The sequence below is a fragment of the Homalodisca vitripennis genome, chromosome X (genome assembly GCF_021130785.1).
Source record: "Homalodisca vitripennis isolate AUS2020 chromosome X, UT_GWSS_2.1, whole genome shotgun sequence".
Taxonomy (NCBI): domain Eukaryota; kingdom Metazoa; phylum Arthropoda; class Insecta; order Hemiptera; family Cicadellidae; genus Homalodisca; species Homalodisca vitripennis.
In genome coordinates, this window is record NC_060215.1 from 98,790,118 (window position 1) to 98,815,211 (window position 25,094).

Consider the following 25,094-nt stretch of genomic DNA (forward strand, 5'->3'; position numbering starts at 1 on the left):
TTTACCTCGTCCGGATGAGATACTGACCACTCCTCACATATTGTATTCTCTTTAGAAAGCATTTAACTTCCATAAAATTAGTTTTAATGTGATTAGTAAATAAAAAAAACGGGTTATTTCAGTAGCTTGAATTTAGAACACTTGGAAATGAGATAGACATATTCTGTCCGTAATGTCAGTTTCAGTCAAACAAGACACAACTGTTGGATGATTTGACGAATGCTCAATGCCATGTTGTCAGAAGTGACATATATAGGTGACGGAAATTTCGACAGATACCCAATATTATTGTGCAGGTGACAAAGCTAGCATAATCCTAATCTAAAATGCGTTGTCTGAACACGTTTAAAACTTTTACTACCGAGCTTAGTTGTGTTTAATTGTAACTGAAACACTACACATTTTACTCTGTATGTTTGGTAGCAAACTGTTTCTGATATCGCTATTGAATTATCTGGCTTATTAGACAACCCATTTCTTTCAGTGAAGTTATCTCTGAGTATATGAATATCGCTCATTCTCCTCACCTATCCACCTATTCAACGTTTACATGGTAATTCCGCATTGAAACATCATATGATTCAGGATTATATTTTATACGAGACGTAATGTATAGATTGAATGTTTTGAATACATAATTCATTGAATCGTGAATCATTAATCATAAATTACCTAAATGATTTAATCCGTAATTTTATCTTTGATTTAACAACTTGCTGTTGAAATGTTTTGGGCTCGTTATGGAGAGCTATCTCAAGTCATATAAGTTAAACTGAAGCTGGTTGAGCTATCTCCTCATAAAGGAGAGTAGAGCACGACCACTGGCTGGTCCTCAATTAGTGATCAATATACATTTTTAACAGATGATGGTAGTTATAACAACTAATGCAGTGTTTATTTCTGACGTTACTATCATTTCAGATTTTGCTTTTCTTGTTGTCACTTTTCTGTCTTCAATGGAAAATATTCACTTGAGACACACTATGCACTCTAAAAATGTTGTAATTATATTATATACATGTTTCTTGAGCAAATAATAACTTTTTCTGTCACTAATGTTGTATTTTATTTTGATTTATAGTGTAAATAGAGTGTCCAAGATTGAAGTAAATGTTTCTTAGTTATTTTTTGTATATAATAAAGTCGTACATGATTTCAAGCGTCTTCTTCTCTGTGCTGGTTTTAACAGTACGTAGGTCTTGGAAATGAAGATTTTATCTTCATTTTGGGTTGCCAATGCGTCCTTGAGAAGTTTTATATCGCACAAAGCTTTTATAAACTGTTTCAATCCAAGTGGGTAGCCAGATTGTTTCAGTTATACTACGTCACAGACCAAATTAGTAATATTTGCCTTTCTGTCAGAACAAAATAATTTTTGTTACGAGCAGATGTGAGCTTGCAAGAGTTGTTATAGTACATATGTTTTCCATAAAGATGAATAATTACGTAATTATCATACGTGTAAATAATGTTACGTACAATAACACCATTAAGGTAGTGCGTCCTCTAATCAATCACTTTCACACAACAATTAGATCCCTTTTGTTCTTACGATTTCGTCTATTGGAAGATCAATGGGTTGTCTCAGCTGGTCGCTAAAAATTTGTGTTCTTTGTCTCATTTATTTGTACCCAGTCCACATTTTCTCGAGTTATTATTTATATCTTGATTCAAAGAATTTAAATATCTTCATATATTTTTTAAGAGATTAATGTAACTAGTTAAGATTAGAAAGTTCCATTTTGTTTTGGTGATTTATTTAACAAAACTTAACCTTAGCAGCATGTATATTCTAAAAAAACACACACACAAAGTACAAAGAGTGCCTCCAAGCCCATATATAGCGTTTATTATTTTATGTAAACAAGTCATAAAATTTATAAAATAGGTAGACGATAGGCAAACATCAATTGTACTTAAAAAATACCAAATACATTCAGATTGATTAAAACTTTAAATAAATACTTGAAATTAAGAGAGAATAATATGTATTTGTATGTATGAATTTCACCTAGCGCAATAAAAATAAAATGAAATATCCCTAAAGATCGTTAATAATGCTTACGTAGAATATAGGACCCCTATTGGAATAGAAAGTTGCTATACGTTTTAGACTAAATAAAACCTATTACCTTTATAGAAACTAAATAATGTAGCGAGTTTCAACATATTCCTAATTACTACACTCAAACATTGACACGATTTAAAATTTATTTTCTTATAAATATTATACCATTCAGTCAAATTGTTTCACGTTCAAAAAAGTTTCAAGTTGGCTTTTAACATGCTTTTGAATATTAATTGTTCTGTTTTCAACGATAAACCTTATGTACGGATTAGTGTTTGGGGAATATATTCTGTGTTCAAATCCGCTCCAAGAAGATAGTTCCTGGATAAATGTTTAATGTATCCAAATAGTCCAAATATCGTGCTTGAAAGTTAAAGTCTTCAGAACAATAGTGAGATTGTGTTTTCTACAACTTACCTGGCTGCCCTCTGAGCCTTGGTAAAAAGTCGTTCCAGAAAGCGCAAGCAGTCGCTCGAGGACCTTTTCCGATGCCGCTTTTTTCAGCATTGAAAATGTAATACTGTGGCTGCTCCCTCGAGTAGATTGGCCAGTTTATATCATCTGATACTGGTTTCCTGCACAATAAATACACATGTCAAAACAAATAAAAACTATAAACAATTAAATACTCTAGGGAAGTAACATTCAAATGTGTTGGTATTTAAAACCGAATATGAAATGAAGATTGGTGGAAAGCATGATCAAAATTCTTCTATTTATCTTTTTATTTAAATTTATTGTATTTTTATTTCCATGTCACATAATACAAACGGATAGTAGAGGTAAACAACATTAATATTGTTTATGAATAAATATGGTATTAAAATGCCTCAAACAAGAATATAATAACTTTAAACCTTCCACGACCAACATATTTTTTCACAAACTGTTAAGGTTGCTATTGCAACAGGACCAGGTCTAAAACATATATTTTATAAAAAACGAAAACTATTCCACTAATCTTAAAAAGTATGAATATGATTATTTTTTTAGAATTGTAATATATATATATATATATATATGTATGTATGTATATAAATGTATGGAATTTTTAGTTTAAAAAACTTAATGCATCTCTTCAGACGTACTTTTAATAAGTTTAATTTTCATAAACGTCCTCTCAGGTTTTTAATCTAGTTAACTATACTTCTAACCCTTTAGGGAAAAATACCATAAAGACAATTTATTTTAATTTCTAAAGCATTTTTTCTTTCCGGTTAAAAACTCACATAGAGTAAGGTTACTAGCAATAATTTTAAAGTCATATTAAACAATTAATACAAATGTGACCTTCAATAAACTGCACAAAAGTTCAGATTAGGCTCAAAATAACTAATGGTCCAAATGAAAGAGTAAACATATCAAAATTATAGTCATTGTCATTTAATAAATAATGAAAATATTTTATCTCCTTTAGTACTATAACCTATTGCTTTTTCTCCTAATTTTATAAAGATAATTCAAAGTGATTTAACAATTGATTTTTCTATAAACAAAGCGATAGTAGTCCATATTGCTTTATTAATCAGTAAAATCATGGGAGTGTAAAAATTTTCAATTTTTCCTAAGGAAGGTGGTTATAAAGGTATATTATCAATATAAAATAGTCTGTTAATAGAGAAATACAGTTTATGTTTAGAATTTGCAAATTTAATAAAATTACGCGTTAAAAGGTCTTATTTTAGCCTAATTTGAAATATTTGTAAATATTGTAAAATTCATTGTATATACATAGTTGAAAATCCTTGCTTTATATATAATATATATATATATATATATATATATATATATATATATATATACATATAAACCATAAACCGAAGCCAAGCTAAAGTGAAAGAGCGTCTCACCAATGTGTAGTGGGGAGGATATGCACAGTCATCCACTACCGGACATCAACTCACTATTTCATTAATTTCTTTTTTTGTTAGTTATTACAATATGCGAATATTATGTACACTTGAACAATGGCAGTTCACCTTTCAGTATTTTATGAAAAAACAAGAAGTAATGCAATTGATAATTTTTTGTGTAGTTTGATGCAGGTTTAACTTGTCCTGTGTCTCATACAAATTTCTAAAATGTATACACTTTTTATTATTAAATGCCGATACACATCATGTAAAGACAAAAAGTTACCAGAGTAATATAACAAACAGTATCTGATTGTTATGAAATTTAAGATGTAAAAATAATTTGTAACTACGTTTAGAAAATATATAACTTTTAACGGCTTGTAATCTTCAGCAACTTTGATTTACATTAGTTACTACAAACACACATAGAAAATTATGAGAAATCAAACAGAGCTAGAGAGTTGTCATATAAATTGTCTAGAAATTCATTAATGGATAGGAAGGTATCATCATATAACATGTTTGGTATTTTCCAACGAGAAGTCGACTTTAGATAATATCAAAACTTGAGATGAAATCACATTAATTCTACAAATTTAATACAACAGTTGTATTTAAAAATAAAACCTGATTCATGCAGGATTATGGTGTCTTATATGCAAAGGTTATTTTTATTTTGCAAAATAAGATAAGTTTTAAATTAATTTTTCATTAATATTTTCAGCTGCACGTCCGGACAGCGTTGTAGAAATGTACACCTCCTACTAGTTCAACTAATCAGCAAACACTTTCCTCGTAAATGTTGAAATCTGCGTGCGTGTTAAATGTTCCGAGTAACGCAAACCAGTGTTGTCGATGAATGATAAAGCAGTGGGTAGAGTGAAACAGCGGGTTACGGTTCTATGGAAGGGGTTGAGAGGGGGGAAGGAGCAGACGCGTGTACTTTGACGTGTCAACAAGCGTAGCAAATCACAGCAGTTATCTGGCATAAATCAGCTAGTTTGAGTACACGAGTTTTGCGTGACGTAGCAGTTCATTACACATTTTAATCGCTGGACAAACCACCACGATAGGGATATACGGCCGTAATCTGTTCAAGTCAACTCTTTTGCTCGACAAATTAACGTTTTAAAATACAGTAAATGTATTTAGTCCTAGAGTGAATCTCCGTCAAATTAAATCGGCATAAATTGAGCTTTGTCATCGACCACTGGAAACAAAATTATAACAGTAACGTCACATATAATTTGTTCCATATCTAAGTACACTATGCAATGGTAGCTATTATTTAATTTTAATTTAGGAGTCTTCAGAAACGTTATTGAATATAAAAGATGAACTTTATAAACGTTACAGTTCAGTAATGGAAGGACGGTACATGTAAAACAGAAACAAATGTACTTTAAACTAAATTATATCCTTCGTTTAAAGTTTGTTATTGACGATGGATGATTTGTGACATTTTTGTAACATGTGACAATGGCAAATGTCCGAAATCTTATTACCATTTCAACGGTCGTCAGTCTTTTCACCGTCGCTGGTGGGTTACGAACGTATTATTTATGGATGTGGCATTCAGCACGCTGTGAGCGGCAGTTCATGGCGCCCGCTGCAGTCAATTTGGTCCCACAGATGCATGATTCAGACTTTACGTACAGCTTATTCAGTTTATTTTCATGACTTCGGTTAGTTAATTCGGTTAGTCATGTTTAACCTTATGACCTAAAGGTTTTTGCCACCTGATGAAGAGGATACATTCCAATTCTTGAAACGCAGTGTTCTATTTTTGTAACATATAACGATAGCATATTTGAAGTTCTATGACTTTTAAATCGTGTTCAGGGATTGAAGTAAACATAAAACGCAATCGCAATATGGGTTTTGACCAAACCGAGTATCACGGGTTCCAGTTTCAATATTTTCAAGATATAACACGTGTTGTGCAGAGCATAATTTTAAAATTCACTATTTCGGTAAAAATGCATGTAGAGTATATAAGAGTTTCAAAAGATCAGCCGTGAACGGAAACTCGTGAAATGCCCAATTACTAGGATTCAAGTAACTATAAAATTGTAAATTAAACAAATACATTTTTAAAGTTGATAAACTTTCCAGTAATATATTGCCGGCCCTATATCGGTAATATTTATTGCGCACCAGTGCGGTTGGGGAACAGTTCTAATCCAATGTGGATTGAAGCCCAATTATAGATCGTGTTATGGAGATTAACATGCACAGTGTTAGTGAATGTAGATTCATCAGAGAACATGACAATTGATTATATTTAATTATCAAATGTTAATAGTCTGTAATGACTCCTATTCGAGTACTATGAGTTTATAATTTTGAATATTACATCTGACATGGGTCAGTCAGCCGTGATATAGTTTCTGGAGATATTTATAACTTTGATTTAAATAAATTAAAGTTCCACTGAAATGAGACCAGTCAGACATCCAAACCGTTTTAGAGGCAGGTTATAGTTGTATTTCACAAAAAATTAGTTTTCAGTCTTACATAAATCGAACAAGAGATATTTGAGGGATGATTAAGCCGTTTTTGACGTATATAATTGGATGTAATAAATAGTGGAAATAAAATCCTACGATTATTTATATAACTATTGAGTTACGCAAAAACTTAGCTAATAGTATATAACAATTAAATTAAAGAAATTAAAATTTTAATTAGCCACTTATAACAAGCGTTATGCTAATTAAAAAAAAAATTCATTAGGTTATTTTATACTTGTAATCTCAAATACAGGTAACCTTCCTCCACTCTTCACAGATGATAGTGGAAAGGTGTCTGGACTCAAAGAGAGAAAGGTTCTCCCTTATATTTGATTATGAAAGTCACAGAAAAACATTTTCACGAAAATAATATCGTTTATTCCAGTGGGTTTAAAACGGATTATCTACTAAAAATAAAACTATATTTTGTGGATATCATAGCACTGTATCTTAAGATACGAGTATGTACAGGAATGAAAATAGAAATGGACTTTGATGCTCTTTGCAAGTATTTCGTTTCATTATCTAACAAACGTCAGGTCTGAATATTCACGCTATTCGAGATTTCCAATGCCACTTTCTTGTTACTAAAATTTTTGATATTTTGAACTTAGTTTAATAATACGCGTTAGTTTAAGTCAATATTTAACATGAAGGAGCTAAAAGGAAGCTAAGGAATTCCAGGCCTTAGAGGTCAGAAGAAGGAAGTAGTTTTCGGATTTAAAATAATACATGAGTTATGTCTTCATAGTACATATGTATTTTAAATCATATAAACCTATGCCAGTAAATAGCAAATCCAAAATAAAATTGGAATGTTTTGTACATCCTCATCCCAACTTATAGGAGAAGATGAAGACTTTATTTTTAAAATTGTTTGTTTTTTATTAATAAGTCTTATAGGGTAAATATAAATGTATTTCTTTTTTTAATATTTTTTCACACTTTAAGTGAACTTTGTTGTCAACTCTTATTCTATAGAACTTATTTTCTATTTTTGTAACTATTTTATTAGGAAGAAAGACAGAAAGAAAAAGTACTTTGTAAATACAATAAACAAAAACAAAATATTACCGTCACTAATCTTAATAGAAAATGAGCTTTAGCTCTCTAAAAGTAAATTAGTATGTATTTAGATGAAAATAAGGAACTAAGCATAATAAGCAAATAAGGAATGAAGCACTAAATCAAATGGTCATTTCGACCATCTGCCTGGTTGGAACTTCTGCACACTTCTTATAACTACAATTTATACAAAAAATGTTAACTTTCCAAACACTATAAGTAATTTTACCTTGGCGATTTAAATAAGCTTCAAAACATTTCTTGCAATCAGAAGAAAGAAAAGGAAAACGTAATATTTCGTAAATCCAATACATATATACCTAGATAAACACATATAAATGCATTCATACAAACATTGAATAAACTATTTGATTAAATTATCGTATTATACATTTCAAAATTATTGTCCTTTTGTAATAAAAGCAATTTCCAAAGACTAAGGGGATTTTATTACCTTTTTTATGAAGATTAGATTAGGTCAATCGGTAGTATTTGTTTTTCTTAGTAGGTGTACAAATTTAATTTATGTTTTATAGTTGTGTATTGGCTATTACGACAATCGTTAAATATTAAGAGTAATATTCAATAATGCATAACTTTTTCCCTTTAAATTTTAAATTGCTTTGTTTATAATGTACGTAGAAAACATGAAATAGAGTAAATTGCAATTAACAATTTATTTAAGATTACCAATACGGTTCCATTAGTATAATTTTGAAAATAAAAATGATATTTATATTTTAGCAAATAGCACTTTCAAAGCGCTTTTTAAAAACTTTTAAGAATGGAAACACTCTCGTAGAAAAAAATGGATATGAAATCTTACCCTGTCAATGCGAATTTAGAGTAGGCCTGCATAATTCTTAAGCTGAGGTCACGTTCCCTGGCGTTGTACTGCAATGACATGTTGAGTGGATGGCCAAAGACGTACTCAATTTCATCCCCATGCATCACCCCCATCCACTCTCCCCACAGACTCGTGCTCGTTCTCTGGAACAATATAGGTAACATGACACACATATTCACGTATCACAATAACCTGATTAAATCTCGAGGAAATGTACGGGAGGGGTGCGAGAGGGAGTGGTGGCAGTGGTTAGTGGGGGATCTGAAACGACACAGCGGAAACTCACATTGCAGAGTTTGTGGTTTTAACTAACGTATTTTTTGTATTTTCATCGGAGCTATCAAAATGACAAATTTCCATACTCTTTCTTGCTTATTTTGTACCTAGTTCTTTAATATGTGTATACATATCTTAAAAGTTTCAGTCATTCTTTTGGACTGTACTTAAGATTACAAAATATAAAAATTATTAATTGTTTTATGCCTGTTGAACAATATCACTATTCGGGTAAATTTCTCTTTGATAAATAATTTTGTATTTTCACTTCTGTAATTAATGATTTTAATGAGCGATTTAAAACAGTCTGTTATAAGAATCATACAGAAAAACAAATTATTGGGAAATGTTACAACCCTTAATGCTGGAAATATCTCTTGAAATGTTACTACCTCCATTAACTTACGTCCATAAATGATTATTGTATCAATACCCCCACTGCTCTATATAACCGTCTTTGACACAATATGTCGTCGTTGTTCTGACTATCGATTCCAGTTTACCCTCGCTATAGAAGCTTACATTTCTTGGTGCAGTCATAGAGATTGGCTGCTAAACTTCAAAGGCCGGTATCGTCCTATATGGCATCACGAGGACGCGTCTCTTACCACTCTTATTAACCAATATTTGCAATAAATTGTATGCTTATATCATAAAGAATTGTAGTATTTTCCTAGAGGAAATGGTAGAACCGTATCTAAAAGCGTATAATAAAATATTATTACAATTAACAACTTTGCTTGTACATACCCGGATTTGGTAGGATATTAGCTTATGTGACATTAGTTAATGATAATAACTCAAATTATTGTGTGTATTAGACTTCAGATGAGTAAGTAAAACTATAATCTCCAAACTAATACTAATAATAAATAATAAATTATATTACTTCATGATTATATTTATTCTGTTCGAAACTATCGCTACTGTATCGATGTAATCACTGCAGTAGATAGTCAAATACTCGAGCCACTGCACTGTGTAGTGATCATCAGTCACCGGTCACTGAAGTGTGTAGATGAGACTACGAGTCAAAGGCTACTGCACTGTATAGACGAGATCATCAGTCACCGGCCACTGAAGTATGTAATGAGATTACGAGTCAGAGGCTACTGCACTGTATAGACGAGATCATCAGTCACTGACCACTGAAGTATGTAATGAGATTACGAGTCAGAGGTCATTGCGCTGCATAGACGAGATCATCAGTCACTGGCCACTGAAGTATGTAATGAGATTACGAATCAGAGACCACTGCGCTATATAGACGAGATCATCAGTCACTGGCCACTGAAGTATGTAATAAGATTACGAGTCAGAGATCATTGCGCTGCATAGACGAGATCATCAGTCACTGGCCACTGAAGTATGTAATGAGATTACGAGTCAGAGGCTACTGCACTGTATAGACGAGATCATCTGTCACTGACCACTGAAGTATGTAATGAGATTACGAGTCAGAGGCTACTGCACTGTATAGACGAGATCATCAGTCACTGACCACTGAAGTATGTAATGAGATTACGAGTCAGAGGTCATTGCGCTGCAAAGACGAGATCATCAGTCACTGGCCACTGAAGTATGTAATGAGATTACGAATCAGAGACCACTGCGCTATATAGACGAGATCATCAGTCACTGGCCACTGAAGTATGTAATAAGATTACGAGTCAGAGACCACTGCGCTGTATAGACGAGATTATCAGTCACTGGCCACTGAAGTATGTAATGATATTACGAGTCAGAGGCCACTGCGCTATATAGACGAGATCATCAGTCACTGACCACTGAAGTATGTAATGAGATTACGAGTCAGAGGTCATTGCGCTGCAAAGACGAGATCATCAGTCACTGGCCACTGAAGTATGTAATGAGATTACGAATCAGAGACCACTGCGCTATATAGACGAGATCATCAGTCACTGGCCACTGAAGTATGTAATAAGATTACGAGTCAGAGACCACTGCGCTGTATAGACGAGATCATCAGTCACTGGCCACTGAAGTATGTAATGATATTACGAGTCAGAGGCCACTGCGCTATATAGACGAGATCATCAGTCACTTGCCACTGAAGTATGTAATGAGACTATGAGTCACAGGCTACTGCACTGCATAGACGAGACCACCAATCACTGCAGTAGATAGTTAAATCAGTAGAGAGCCACTGCACTCTGAAGACGAGATCACCAGTCACCGGTCACAAGTGTGTAGATGAGTGGGGAGGTGGAATCGGTTTTTATTTGCATAATTATTTTTCTAGAAAAAAAAAAAACAGTCACAACCTTTGAAATACTATTTGTAAAAACAGGAAAAATTTAATTTTGTACTATTCTACATAGTATATTGATAAAAATAATATATTTGTATAAAATATTATTCAATTAATGTTTCATTAACAAATCATTAAAACGTTGACTGTCAGAGCACTAGTGTGGAGGAGTCTCTTGACACTAGTCAAGATCACTCAGCGTAGAGCCGCAGCGAAGGTGTTAACACCATGTATTATAGCTGACCAGTAATTGAAGTTATCACAAAAATAAAATCATGTAACCTACCTGAAGCTACAACGTATATACAAATTGTAAAATCTATACATTTTTGCATTCTCGCATTTTAGTTATACCTGATGACAAAATTGCCTAAATTTCCTACTTAAATTACGTATAATTACTCGTGCAGCGATAAAACAGTTTTGATAAGCATCTTCTGTCTCCAGGAAAGATGTATTAAAGGTCTATGAGTTAAAAATAATCCCACTTAACAATCAATTGCAACACCTTAATCCTGAGACTGCCATAGGCCTGTTTTATATCCATTATTAGGTAGAATGGTGGTGTGAGACCATTAACGTTATTGAAACTTTACTTTTAAATCAGAAATAGACAATAAACCAGTGAAATAATTGTAGGTTTGATTACAGTTAAAAAATTTAAACTGCCATATACACACTGTATGTTATGTGTTTAGTGTTTTTTTATATTTTATTTTTAAAATGTAACGCAATCGAATTATTGAGAAATAACAAGTCACAGGTTTTAAAGATAAGCCAGCTATGGTCTTAAAACCGGGGTACTCCAAAGACACGGATATAAGAAGAACAGAAGATATATGACTGATAATTTATTAATATAAGAAGATAAAACAAATACAAAATTGTCCTTTTGTTAAAACGCAACCTAAGATAATTCTGTAACTTTTAGTTCATGGTTGTGCTAAGAGTAAAGAGCAAGTTAAACCCCTCCTAAGAAAGTGATGTGTCATAAACTTTTATCTCTTGCACGGTAAAGTGATTACAAACAAATTGTAACATCTCCACAACATCTATACTTAACAGATGGCTATACTTCAATGTCTTAAACATACACACATTTCACACTATCTTACCAAAGCTAACAATCTGATATCTTTATTAGAAAAATATTATGAAAGCATTTTGTTAGAACGTGGTTTTTAAGTTTAATTTAATATGACGATGAGTTGCTAAAGTTTAAAATTGTAGAATGAAATGTTAAATCCGAAGCTTTTGGGTGTCTCGGACTCATCAATGTATAAAGATGAGCTCCTCCCCGGGTGGATGTCAGTTTGCCATAATCGTAGCTCTCATGCGTGGCCATTTTGGAATATAGGTCAAAGGTAGATGAGATTATGTAGAGGGATTTGAGAGGCAAAGAAGATTGCTTGGTGAATAATAAAGTGCCGTAAGTTCGTTTAGTTCTGACGATTCCCTACATTTCCCTAATGATGTGTTTGCTCTCAACGAAGCTGGATTATTTGGAACAATTTATAACCATCAAAGCTTCCTTTTGAAAGAACTTATTGTTTTGTAATTATTATAATTTCAAATGAGGATATAAATCTCTTTCAATTCCTTGTGGTTTTATTTATCATTTTAATGTCTGAGCAGTGATGGTGAGCTCTGTGGACTTCAAGTATTCTGTAACAACGGCTTTATTGTAATACCGTATTTCACTGATTAAACAAACTCATTTTTGATACAAATCTAGAATATTTTTTTATGGAAAAATGAAAAAAATGTAATGTTATTTTTATCCAAACGGAATTGTACATTTTAAAAGATTTTAGTCTAAAATAGTCTATTCGATTAGTAAAAAATAGTTTCCATACAAAATTCCGTTTTTGTGCTTCTTAAACAATTGAGTAACTCTAAATAGATATTTGATAAACTAATATTGATTATGATCTAGCTTTAAAATTAGTGGAATTGAAAATATATAATATGCTCATTTAATTATACCTCAAAAGTGCAACTATTTTATTACGGTATTGTATCAATCATTTATTTAACTTTTAATTGGATTTGTTTGTTATATTTGCTTTAGTGATTTCATTGCTAGAACAGAAACTATTTTCAGCAGTGTCAGATGAAAACGTAATACCATATACTTTTTAATGTCATATTAACAATAAAAAATTTAGCTTTTTTACATTAAAGTTTCATGTTATTGAGAAGATGATTAGTTGAAATAAGAACTGACTTCATCAGGATACAATACTTGAATTTAAATATATCGTTATTGAAATGTATGTTTGTACTACAACGATGACGGGGTGTAGAAAATTTGCATTTTTGAGAAAGTTTCACATTTCACTAAATTCCAATAAATAAAAATCTACGTAAATCGGCAAAATAAAAATAAATACATAGAGTGTGTAATACAAGGTGCCTTAAACTGGGGTTTCATCCTCGAGATTTTCCAAATACAAAATTGAACTTTTTGGTGAAAATTTGCCTTATGATAGCATTTTGAATTTAATTGGACAGGTAAGGAAAATGATTTGAGAAAATTATCATCTTGCATACCTAAACAGCCCTGAGTATATTGTGATGGTAAATAACAAACTTGTTTATCTTTGCGAATGCACTGATTATGGTGTAATTCGTAGTCATACATTAAAAACAGTCATTCAGTCACAGTTTTTAAATTAAAACAGATAATTATGTTAGGAACAGTATATGGCTTACGAATACCTTTAAAATGATCTACGAGTATAACATTGCTATAGTTTAAGACACCTTATAAGGAAGACTCTATATATTTAATACATAGAATGCAAAACGTTTACATTTTCTTATAACATGCAAAAAAAAGCAAAAATGTAATATTTAAATACATTACATATATATAAAATGTATGTATTCCTTACCGCATATTTCTGTTAATTTCTTCTTGAAAACGCCTTGTCGTTAAAATACTACTTACTACTCGTAGTATTATAGGGATTTATAAGTAGTCTGTTTAATTTGTTGACAATATATATATATACGAGTAGACACTTTTTTAGTGGTAAAACATTACCATTTTACTGTTCCTGACCGTGTAAGGAGAGATTGTGTCATAAATCTTGAGTAAGGCTCGCCAACTCCTTCATAAGCCGCGACCCTTAACGGCACCCTCTTGAGACCGGGCACTTTGTCTGAATTTGTTCTTCTCCCCTCACGCTTATCGGAAGTTGTCGTCGTGGGGATACGTAAAGGAGTATACTTAATCCTTACAATGTTTTTGGTTTATCATATCAATGGGTACTTGGTTCCCATAACATCACCCCTTTATTACATTAAAGTTTTATCTGTCATACTTATATATTAAATGGTGTAATATATTACATTCTATAAGGTATTTTCGTGACACTAAACCAACCTTTAGGAGGTGACTACTTAAAATGAAATAAATAGAAGTAAATAGGTGCCCTAAAGTTATTATTATGTTTTCCTTATGAAACATAGTTATTATTTTAACCAATCTCAAAATTTTGGTTATTTAAATAATTTTAGATCAAAATACGTAAACACCGAAGCAGCAGCAAGAATCTTACTACACATAAGGAGTATACCATCAAATTACAAATTTTATTTTTTTTTAAATTGTAATGTCTTGTCATTTAAATCGGCTAAATGGTAACAGTATAAATAAAGTTTAAAACTAATACTATTACTAATACTATGGTTAGACTATTTATGATGCAGATGTGAAATGGTGTATTGCCGTATAAATTAAATAAATAAATAAATACTGATTTTCAAACAATTTATGATTATTAAATACTATATGTACATATATGTGTGTGTGGGTGTGTCCATATACCGGGTGTCCCAAAAGTCCCAACCCCCCCTTCTAACTTTTGAACGGAATTAAACAAACCGATATCATTTGAGGGTAGTTATATAATTACAAATGATGATTTTTGCGCTACATGAGAACTTAGCCCCTCAACCCAAAATGGGGGGTTGGGGGGGTCAAGTCAAAATTTTTAAATGCAAACCCCCATCAAAGGTCTTTATAAAAGAAGAACAATGTCACAGACTAGAGGTCTCTATCTCAATCCAGTACGAAACAACGGCTTGTCAAAGTTTTATTGAAAAGTTACGCTAAAAACACTATTTTTCTTAACTCATCTGTTCAGACTTATTCTTAATACTAAGTAGTGCTAAATTAAACTTAAAATAATTAACCTTATATTGAAATCTTAACTCAACCTTTTTTAAGCTCAAAGTAAATGCTCAAAATGGCCCCCATACGTGTTTGGATTATTTGTGCTTTTGAACAATACTGCAAAAAATACAACTGGCCACAAAATAATTGTCATCATTTTTAACATATTATATTTAATAATTATTTATAAAATTGAGGACTGACCGATTCGTAGCAAAATTAAAAAAAAAACTCACGTTATAAATTTAAAATTATGCATTTTAATACAAACAGCGTATGAAGTATTGTTTTGATCAAAGAGGAAACTTCAATTACATATGAGTTTAACATAAAATTAAGATATTCATTTTTGGTTGTGAGAAGACGACCACTTCTTAGAGAAATTGTTTACAAATATACTATTCCTCACTATGACACGTGGCTACCACATTGACAAAAGTGCCTCAGAACAGTATTACCTGATTTATTATAAGTATAAAATATACTCATACGAGATGCGAAATCGCATGAGCATATGAAATATATTTAAAGTTAGCAAGGGGATGAAATAGTATTCGGATGCAATCGTCTGCTAAAATTACATCGAAACAAAGAATGGAGATTTAAATAATATGTTTTGCTCCTAATTAATTGTTAAAAAGTATTGAAAGATAATGCCAGTGTTTGAAAGAATAATAGATATACCCTCAAAGGTATTTGTTTAGCTCAGGGAAATTAAACTTTTAGGAAATACATTCTGGATTGTAGCTACTCAATCAAAACACTCTTACTTGAATTACGTCATATCCACGTTCAATACTACACCATTTTACTACAGCACAACAGTTGAGAGTTGTTTTGTTATACAATAGGTGAGCTTTGACGAAACCTCATACGTACTATGAGCTCATATCACCCCAAGTCGGCTGCTGAGAGAATAAAGCTGTCCGATATAGATTGGCTGGATATCGTGGGTGACGGGGCTGCTTCTGAGTCCCCGGAAATCTGCAGCTTTAAGGAAATATTGTTTTCTTACATGTCGTAACAAAGAAAAGTTCATACTTCGTTTTATACAAATGTATGATGGAACCTAAGCGAATGATTGATTTTATGTAACTTCGTTTCTGTGCTACCGCACCACGTACATTATACCAATGTCATTATTTAAACTAAAAATCTGAGAATACATATATAGTAGGATCATAGTTTAAGTTTTCATGTGAAACAGAAAGTAGAATTTTAAAAATATCTCCTATAAGTAAATCTAAATAAAAGTAAAAAAATGATATGCAACACGATGTTGTATCAAAAACACTGTTAATTGGTATGAAATGTATAATTATATTGAGTTATTATTTATATATGAGTATTAGAAATAATATGATAGGTAGGTCTTATGCTAACATTAGCTTGCTTAACCTACAAAATCAATTAAAAAGTTAAATACGAAATAATTATTTCGCAAGGATTGAGAATTTTAAGGTATTGGCAGAGGTATCCGGGTTCGTGTGTTGTTGGAGCAAGTAATGTTTGTGAATGAATCATCATTAAAACCGATTTCAGATTTCGTGATTTTCGTTGTTATTTTATTGATACATATTTTATAGATATTATTATATTTATTATTAATTACTTAGACTACTAACTGATCTAAATTTTGATCCGCCTGTATTAAATATTAGAAACTGAAAGTCTTGAAACATGAAGTAAACATATAGTACTAACAGTAGTACTAAATATTAAATATTAATATTTAAAAGTGGATAATGTAAGTATTCTAAATTAAAAGATTAAAAGTATTCTCAATGGATAGTGTAGCTATATTAAATATCACATATGTCACTGAGTATTACGCAGGATTTTATTGTTTATTAAGACTGCTGTGATGAACATAAAAAGCATATTACCTTAATATGTAATGCCCTACATCTAAATGCAGGGTTGATACGAGGTTCGAAGGCAGCCCATGTTCACATGAGCACATGTCCTATCTCGTTTCGTTTGGAATTTGTCCAAATGTGATTTGTACGAATAACTTGAAACTTGGCATTAATTTAAGCTAATCAAAGGGACATTAAAACAGGAATAACATCGCTTTCGATTTCAAAATGATGGCATTTAAATATTCTGAAAACTGGTAATCCTAAAACAGATTTTCATGACAGTTAAAGGCTATGGTTTTAGTAGTTGTTTTAGCAATATTTAATACAACATTTTATTGAAAGTACTTAAAAACGCTTAATGCCGTCGTAAATTCAATATATTTTTAATTTGAATTACAAGGAAATTTTGGGTACATTTTAAAAATCTTTTGCTGATATGTTACTGACATAGTTATATAACGATATTTTTGAAATCTGTTATCAATCATTACTTTAAGGATCCAATGAAAACATTTTTTATTGTAAGTTTGTGTAGAATATATGTAGATACGTTTGATTTGGTCAATCTTATGTGACCGATGTGTCTTGAAATAGACAGTAAATACGTAATAGGGCGTTTAGGTTTAGGGATATGCTCACAGAGCAAAAGTTTTCAGGATCATAAACATTCAGTTGTACAAATTTCTAAAGTTCATATCTGTAGTGAAAAAAATATCTTAAAATTTTAATGGAGTTAACATTTATTTTCTTTCATATGCAGACCATCACGAATATTTACACTTAACACTGGAAGGAACATAACATTTTTTTGTGACTGTAAGGCATTAATTTATAATAGGAAATGGTTACGATGGTAGTATACCTAATGCCGGCACAATTCTCACTATATACGGGGTGAAATATACAAAAAAACCTAGTAATAATCGCCATTTATTAACTATAATGCCTGTAAATTATTATTTTAATTTTATAATTATATAAAACTTTTATAAACAAGTTTAAAAAAATTTTAGAAATCGCTTCCACTTAGTCGCAACTACCAAAGCAAGTCTTGCTGCTCGTAGTTACCATAAGTAACGGTAAGTAGATCGAAATGTAATTATAACACAGGTGTGGCATTGATAGGGGGAAAAACACAGACACGGGTCAACCACAAAAAGTCTGAAATGAGGAGTTGTGTGTTTTGTATTTTGCAGAGAAAAGAGCTCATGCTCAGAAAACGATTAGTTTCTTTCCTCTCTAAGTGCGTTTAAAGTAACATACAAGTCGTAAACGTGGTCCTGTCCTGTGACTGCAAGTGAGGCGTATCGCATTACGATCCAGTATTCAAGCAAACTTAAAAAATATAATAAAGGTAAAAAACCACATAAAAGGAAAAATGTGAGTGTACTAATATTCTTAGTACCCGTATTAACTATTGATATGGTAAAACAAGTTTTCGGCTCATGATCATGTCAAGCAGGATTAATAACAAAGAGTTTACGAAGTTTCTGGAGAAAGGACAAGAAGATATTGAGTCACTTCGTGTTGAACTGCGGTTGATCAGTATCTCTGTTTCAATAATAAATCAAATAAGACATTGCGGCAGTCTCTATTTGAATGGTCTTAATAGAACGTTTAGTTTTATAGAATTCCTTGTCCTAGATAATTTCTCGGTTAAATTTACATGGGATAATTCATTACCTGACGTTAATTATACATTTAAACAGTATGGCTACGATGTTAACTTCTATAACGAATTATAACATTCCTTGTCTAAGATAACCACCTGATTAGCTGTGAATGGGATAGTCGACGTACATTTCTGTAACGATTAATACAATTCTTTGCCAAAGATAAAAACTACTTAGTTAATTATTCCGTATATTTAAAAATTTGAGGTTTATTTTTTATTTCATTAGCACTGTTGTATAAATAACCACAAGCAGATTTCAATGATAAAAGCAATTTTCGTATAAATCTGTTTGATTAATTTTATTTTAAAAAGTTCGATACAAGTGGGAATTAAATTCATACAAATAATAGGAAGTAGTAACAAATAAACCTTGTTAAGGGTTACTGTTTAATTTATCTTTTCCTATAATTTTATATCAAAGTTAGACTAAATAATTAAATATAAAAACACACCTGTATAGTAAGAGATACATAGTCTTGAAGTATTTATTACATGATTTTGGTTCTACTTACCCTGAATGCTTGTTTCAAAAAGGCCACTACCCGTTCTTTAGATCGAGAGTATGTATTAGTAACAAACATCTGTCACCAATTGTGGGCTGTAATATTAGTTATGATTTGATTTGTTTTGTATTAAAATTAAAGTAACAGTAAACAAATAATATACTTAATCAACTAGTTATATTTAAAATTTATGAATTTTAACTTATCAGTCACTGATGTTAACTTTACTGTTGAAAATTAAACCAATATTATGTATTTTTCGTTCTTTACTCAAATAAATGTACCATTCATGTTTTAAATACTGTTTAAATTTTCCTCATAAAAGTGTTTTCATTTTTTCCCTTCTCCTCTCCAAGCACAATAGTTGCAGCAATGCAATTTAATTGCAACACAGCTACAATACTATTTTGAGCAGTTTTTGCAGGTGCATGGGGTCAATAACTCGGGGGTGGGGGTGGGTTAATGTATTTACTGTAATTAGCGGATTTTAGAGGGCCCAACAGAAGAAGTCAAGGCCTGTGGTATAAGTGTAGGGGAAGCGAGTCACAGGTGGAGTGACTGTAAGACGGATGCCCGGTATTGGCTCTGCTTGGGACTGAACGTATCCCCCCAAAATTTGAAACACCTTCCGGACACGAGGGCCTATTCTGTTTTCCGACAGACTCTGGAAAATGCTAGTATAAACGTAAGAGGATTAAAATCCTCCAAGGAAATCTCAACCGAAGAATGTCTTCCACATAATCGACATTGCCACAATAAACGAGCAGTGCCATGGCAGGGATGGGTCGTACTCATTCGCTGACACTCTAGACACCACCTCAGTATGGGTGTTGGACACTAACGTATGCGTTAAGAGCCATAGAACCTGCCAGGGCTTCGTTTTGGGGAATTAGTGGTGGGTTCACTCTCGTCAGCTGCTATTGCAGACCCAATGGAGATGTGGTCGACAATACAGATTCCTACAGAGGAATGTACCTCACCCCGTCTGTGAAAATTCAATTATCTGTGGAAATTTAAATTACACTTTGATTTCTTTATTCAAATAAATTCAGATATTTTCAACAAGCATCCTCCTTACTAATCCTCTTATATATTAACAGAGCCTCACCTAAACCCTCAAGCAGAGCCTTTCAGTTCAGATGAACTTGTTCTTTCTGCAGTTCGAATTACAGAGAAAAAATGAAAACGTAGACAAAGTTTCTTATTGATAAGGAAAAACTAGTAATTAATACTAATTTAAAATCTATTAAGAACCATCCCGAATTGTACAGGAAAGCTATTCAAAAGTTTAATAAACACCGCTTGGAGGTACTAATATGTTTAAAAAATATGATATAAACAGCCACTATAAACAATAGCTGTGAGAAGATATTACTGCCTTGAATTGATCAATTTTTAAATGTGAACGCCAGAATGGTTATTCCAAGGATAAGGTTTATGATCTTGGCCCTCAGTCTCAATGAGTGGCGCGGTACATTGAAGTGAAAAGACTAGGGCCCCAGAATGTCTTGCGGTACTGACAAAATCCAGCTACTATTGATAGATAATGTCTTTCTGCTGCCCAGAAGTACAAGGGGTACTTCCAAATGACGTTGCTATAGAGGTGAAACAAGCCAAACATGTCGACGTTCAAGGTTCAGGGATACATATATCACAGGATAGGGAACCTCATGATAGAGCTTCAGTGACAGCTTTCTCTTCTACTGTTTAGTTTGTTGATGACAAAGATAATGAGAAGGACATCATATATGGTATCTATCCTGGTATTGAATCTAAACTGGTAGGTCAATTGTAATATTGCATGAACACAACAAGTATGCATTCTGGAGTTACACTGCTTTTGATAGTGTTCCTAACCAGATAAAGGTCATTAAAGTTCAGATTAATGACGATAGGAAGCCTTCGAGGGCGCACTGTGTTAGTTTTAATCCACCAACGTGTTGAGAAATGGTGATTTTAATTGTGGTCAGGGTTTGAGAGCGGGGATATAATTATTCATTGGCGATAATGTGGCATGAATAAGGGAGAAGCATAGTGCGTATAACTTCACAGTTTCATATGATTTTCTGCCGTGGAGAAGATAGCAATATTTGTCATAGCAATTTAAAGACTTTTTTGGATCATGTATGCGAAAATCAAGACATAAAAACTGAATTGAACTACAAAAAAAAAAAAAAAATTAAAAAAAAAATTAAAAAAAACAGCCGAGATGCGTGGAATAGGTGCACCTGAAAGACGCAATGACAGTGACCTACCAGAGCTTGTACAGTTGGATGCAATACCTGTATTGCCATAAATGTTACTTGAGAAACCCTCTATAAGCTGAAGATGTTATGACTTACTTGCGTTTATTTCGGGCGATCAGTTCTTTTTACTCCATTTACCTGCAATAATGAATTACCAGAAATCGCGGAGTTAAAGGGCTCACGACAAACATTATATAATTGTAGGACAATGTGAAAGTAAAACATTGATAAAGGTGCTTACTATAGTAGGTTGTATTTTTGGCTCATCTCAGTGTCTCGTATCCTTTGTGGAACAGAAGAAACATGGGCTTTCCCATGTCCATATCCTCCTAGAAGCCTCGTAAGACCTGAGTCCATAGAAAAAGGGAGTCACTGGAATTCCCGACCCTAACACAGACCCATCTGTCAATAAAGTTGCCAAGACCACTATGATTTATGACCAGTTTGGATCCTTCAACAGGAATTTGCTCTTTATAGTAAGTTAAACTTTTTAAGGACACTTAAGAGGCCACCTTCAGATGGTGGGTTTTTTGCTATATTAATGAAACTGACTTGATAATCGCTGGGTATTTCTATATATTCTCGTCCTATCTCGGGCCTTCTCTGCTCATATTAATGTTGAGTATTGCAATTCTGTTAAATCCAAAACATTCATCAGCAAGTACGTCAAGAAAAGGGTACATATGGCAAAGTTAACCGTTAAAGATTTGGACGACGAAATAAGAGGCACGATGGTAGATTAATAGTTACAAGCTCTCTAGCGCATACTCTATGTGCTCATTCTCAAAAAGGTTTCCGCCTGCAATGAATCTTTTTGTATATGTTGAAAACGGAAAAAATTTTCTTTAAAATTAGATAACATTGCTAAAAAATAAAATACCACTAAACACAAATCGCTTGGACTTTTAAAGCTATGCAAAAGTTCATGCCTCTGTAAGAACGCTTATGCCATGAAGTAGCATCCTATAAGGTGTTGAAGGAAAAACAGTTCTGCAAAGAAAAACAGGGGAAGTCTCTGCCAGGATATCGAGGAATTAAGATGAATAATATTTTGGACAGATTGTACAATGTTCATCATTGTTGGCATTTGTTGGCCTAAAAATGTTTGCAAGAGTAGTGCATATTATTTCAGTCAGGGATTAGAGCTCTTTGTTTGCTGGAAGACGATGCTCATTGGGTCCATACTTTGGAAGAAACCTCTATCTCTGACACTCCTAAAAACTTCGTCAGCTGTTTGCTACCGTGCTGGTTTTCCCTCAATTAAAGGCCTGATTTAGTGGAACGAGTTGGAAAGAATGGTTGAAGGATACAGCAATGGTAACTTATTCTAATACTTGTAGCTATCTTAAGTTTTATCGATGTTTGGGAACAGGTTTATAACAATATAAATGTCTCGCTAAACCTTTGCAGCGGACAAAGCCGCGAAAGAAATGCTAGTTAATTATACATTTAAAGAGCTCTACTACGACATACATTTCCGTAACGATTATTAACATTCCTTGTCCAAGATATCCACTTCTTGATTAGCTGTGAATGAATTAGTATAACACCTGGAATTAATTATACAGAGTGTCCCGTAACACTCCCGTCAAAGGTGTATCACGTTATTGTTCAAGTCAATGCAAAAACATTTAACTATGTGAACATGGGTCTCCAGTGCTTAGTTTCCCATCTGTATGTCTGTATTTGGTTTAATTAATAATTAAACAAACTAATGAATTAAAATTTGCCAAAATTGAATTAAATGTTTATTGTAACAAGCCACGATACCACACAAATGTTATGATATTATCTTTAATATTTTAAAATTGCGGCCACTAACATATATTACGATTTTAAAATCTTAAAAACGAGCAATTTAACTATAGAGTTTGGAAGACTAAAAACGTTTAGTGAATTTATCCCAATATAATAACACAAAAATGATTTAAATTGAATAATAAATAACTTTAGAAAATTAGAGCAGAACGCGTCTTGACTAGCTCTGAACAGGAGATTTATACACCAATTATACATGCTTATAAGTGTTATAAAAGTTATTGAAAAATGGTAGAAATGCAATAACGATAAGATTTGTAATTGGACCGCCTAGGCAGTTCTGCAGGCTCTGCTTCTTAGTCTGCACTTGATTACATAAGCAGAAGATAAGGCACCATTACAGAGTTAAATCAAACAATCTCCAATAATCCCTGCATTACAGTTAATGATTTTGAAATTTTATTATATATTTGACTATAACAGTGTTATAATATGCCTAGGCTATTACTGAAATGTTTCCAAAAACCTATTAAGGCCTAAGCCTAAGACTTCAAAACCATCGGTAGGCCTACAGACTCCTAACGTAGGCCTATAAAAAATTATAACGGTAAGTTCTTCAAAGAAAACAATTCTGAGCACAGCATAATGTTCTAATTAAACACGATGTAAAATTCATTTATGAAGTAGTAAAAGTGAAGAAACGCTTGCAGATAGAAAATTTGTAAGAAGTGTAACGGATGGATACTTTCGACCAAAGTTATGTTAAAGGTAAGTGATTTGATGCTACTGTAAATGTTTCCTGAGAAGGTTTTTATGAGAGCACAGCAGAACCAGAAGTAGAGGCAATTTAGGAGAAGACCATTGCGGCAAATTTCAAAGGTGCGTGGTTATTTTACTATCACTAGTGTACCAATTATGTACACACAAAAAGTAGAGGAAGGTTTTGCTTGTCTAGGTGTTATCAAGTACGGCGCGTGTAAAAATGTTTAAAGTGAAAGTTTATGTGAAAACATACTCGCTGAAGACTGTTCAGCAAACCATAAGTGTAAAATTGGAGGAATAGCGATTTTATTGGCGATGGAGATTTTAAGGTGTTTCTAACCATGAATGTTTAGGCCATATCGATAAGAGGATGAAAAGTGAATTGAGATATAAACACTAAAATGGTTAAAAACGAACCTGTGGATGGTACAACTATTGGAGGATGAGACCGAATTACCGAAACTAATACAAAACATTTCTAGCTTTTTTGAGTACTACGGAATTATAATCGGAAAAATACTGAAATCCATTGAAGCAATGAAAAGAAAAATAAGGAGAGAATAATTTTACATACTTCGCTGTCATTACTATAGCGAACCGTCATTAAGAACCAGTTCTCGGTCTTGCCCCAAAGGAAACGACACCGGATGAAAGTACAAAAAAACGTGTTTCCTGTTTTTTTTTGTTTTTTTTTTTAATACAGGAACCTATGACCAAATTTTCAAAAATTTCTCTGGAGTAGAATTACAAAAGTAGTTTACAAAAAAGTTCTACATGGGGGAACACTAAACTGAAATGTGTAAGTGATCATTGTCAGATCGCAGCTTCTGAAACGCTCGTTTGACCAAATAACTGCACTTAAAATAGATATGAAGCCATTATCAGTTAAAAAAAATGGTTAGTACATTTTTGATTTTAAGTAGACTGAGGTGTTAACACCAGGTAATGATAAAAGTTCGATGACGCGCGCAAGTAAATCTCAGCTGAAAAAGCGCTTGAAGAGATTCCAGAAGTGCAAGCAGAAAGAAGACCTCTACACATAATGGCGCTCAGTGCTCAAATAAGCTAGCTTATAGACCAGCATTGTGCTAAGTAAACTTCCTGAACTATATTTACTATTGTTTTATTTTATCGACGACAATCGCTAACACGTTTTTTTCCATATAAGGTACATTACATCTGAAACCCAAATAATATTCTGTTGGGAA

General features: G+C 32.5%; 1 protein-coding gene across 1 annotated transcript in view; it reads right to left on the reverse strand.

The window, feature by feature from the left end:
• LOC124369736 (acetylcholinesterase-like) overlaps positions 1-25,094 on the reverse strand; it is a 232,858-nt gene that overhangs the window by 11,740 nt on the left and 196,024 nt on the right. Inside the window, exons 8-9 of the mRNA XM_046827802.1 lie at positions 8,329-8,492; positions 2,486-2,643 (exon numbers count right to left, since the gene is read on the reverse strand). Of these exons, the coding sequence (XP_046683758.1) occupies positions 2,486-2,643; positions 8,329-8,492 (322 nt within the window). The remainder of the gene's footprint in view (positions 1-2,485; positions 2,644-8,328; positions 8,493-25,094) is intronic.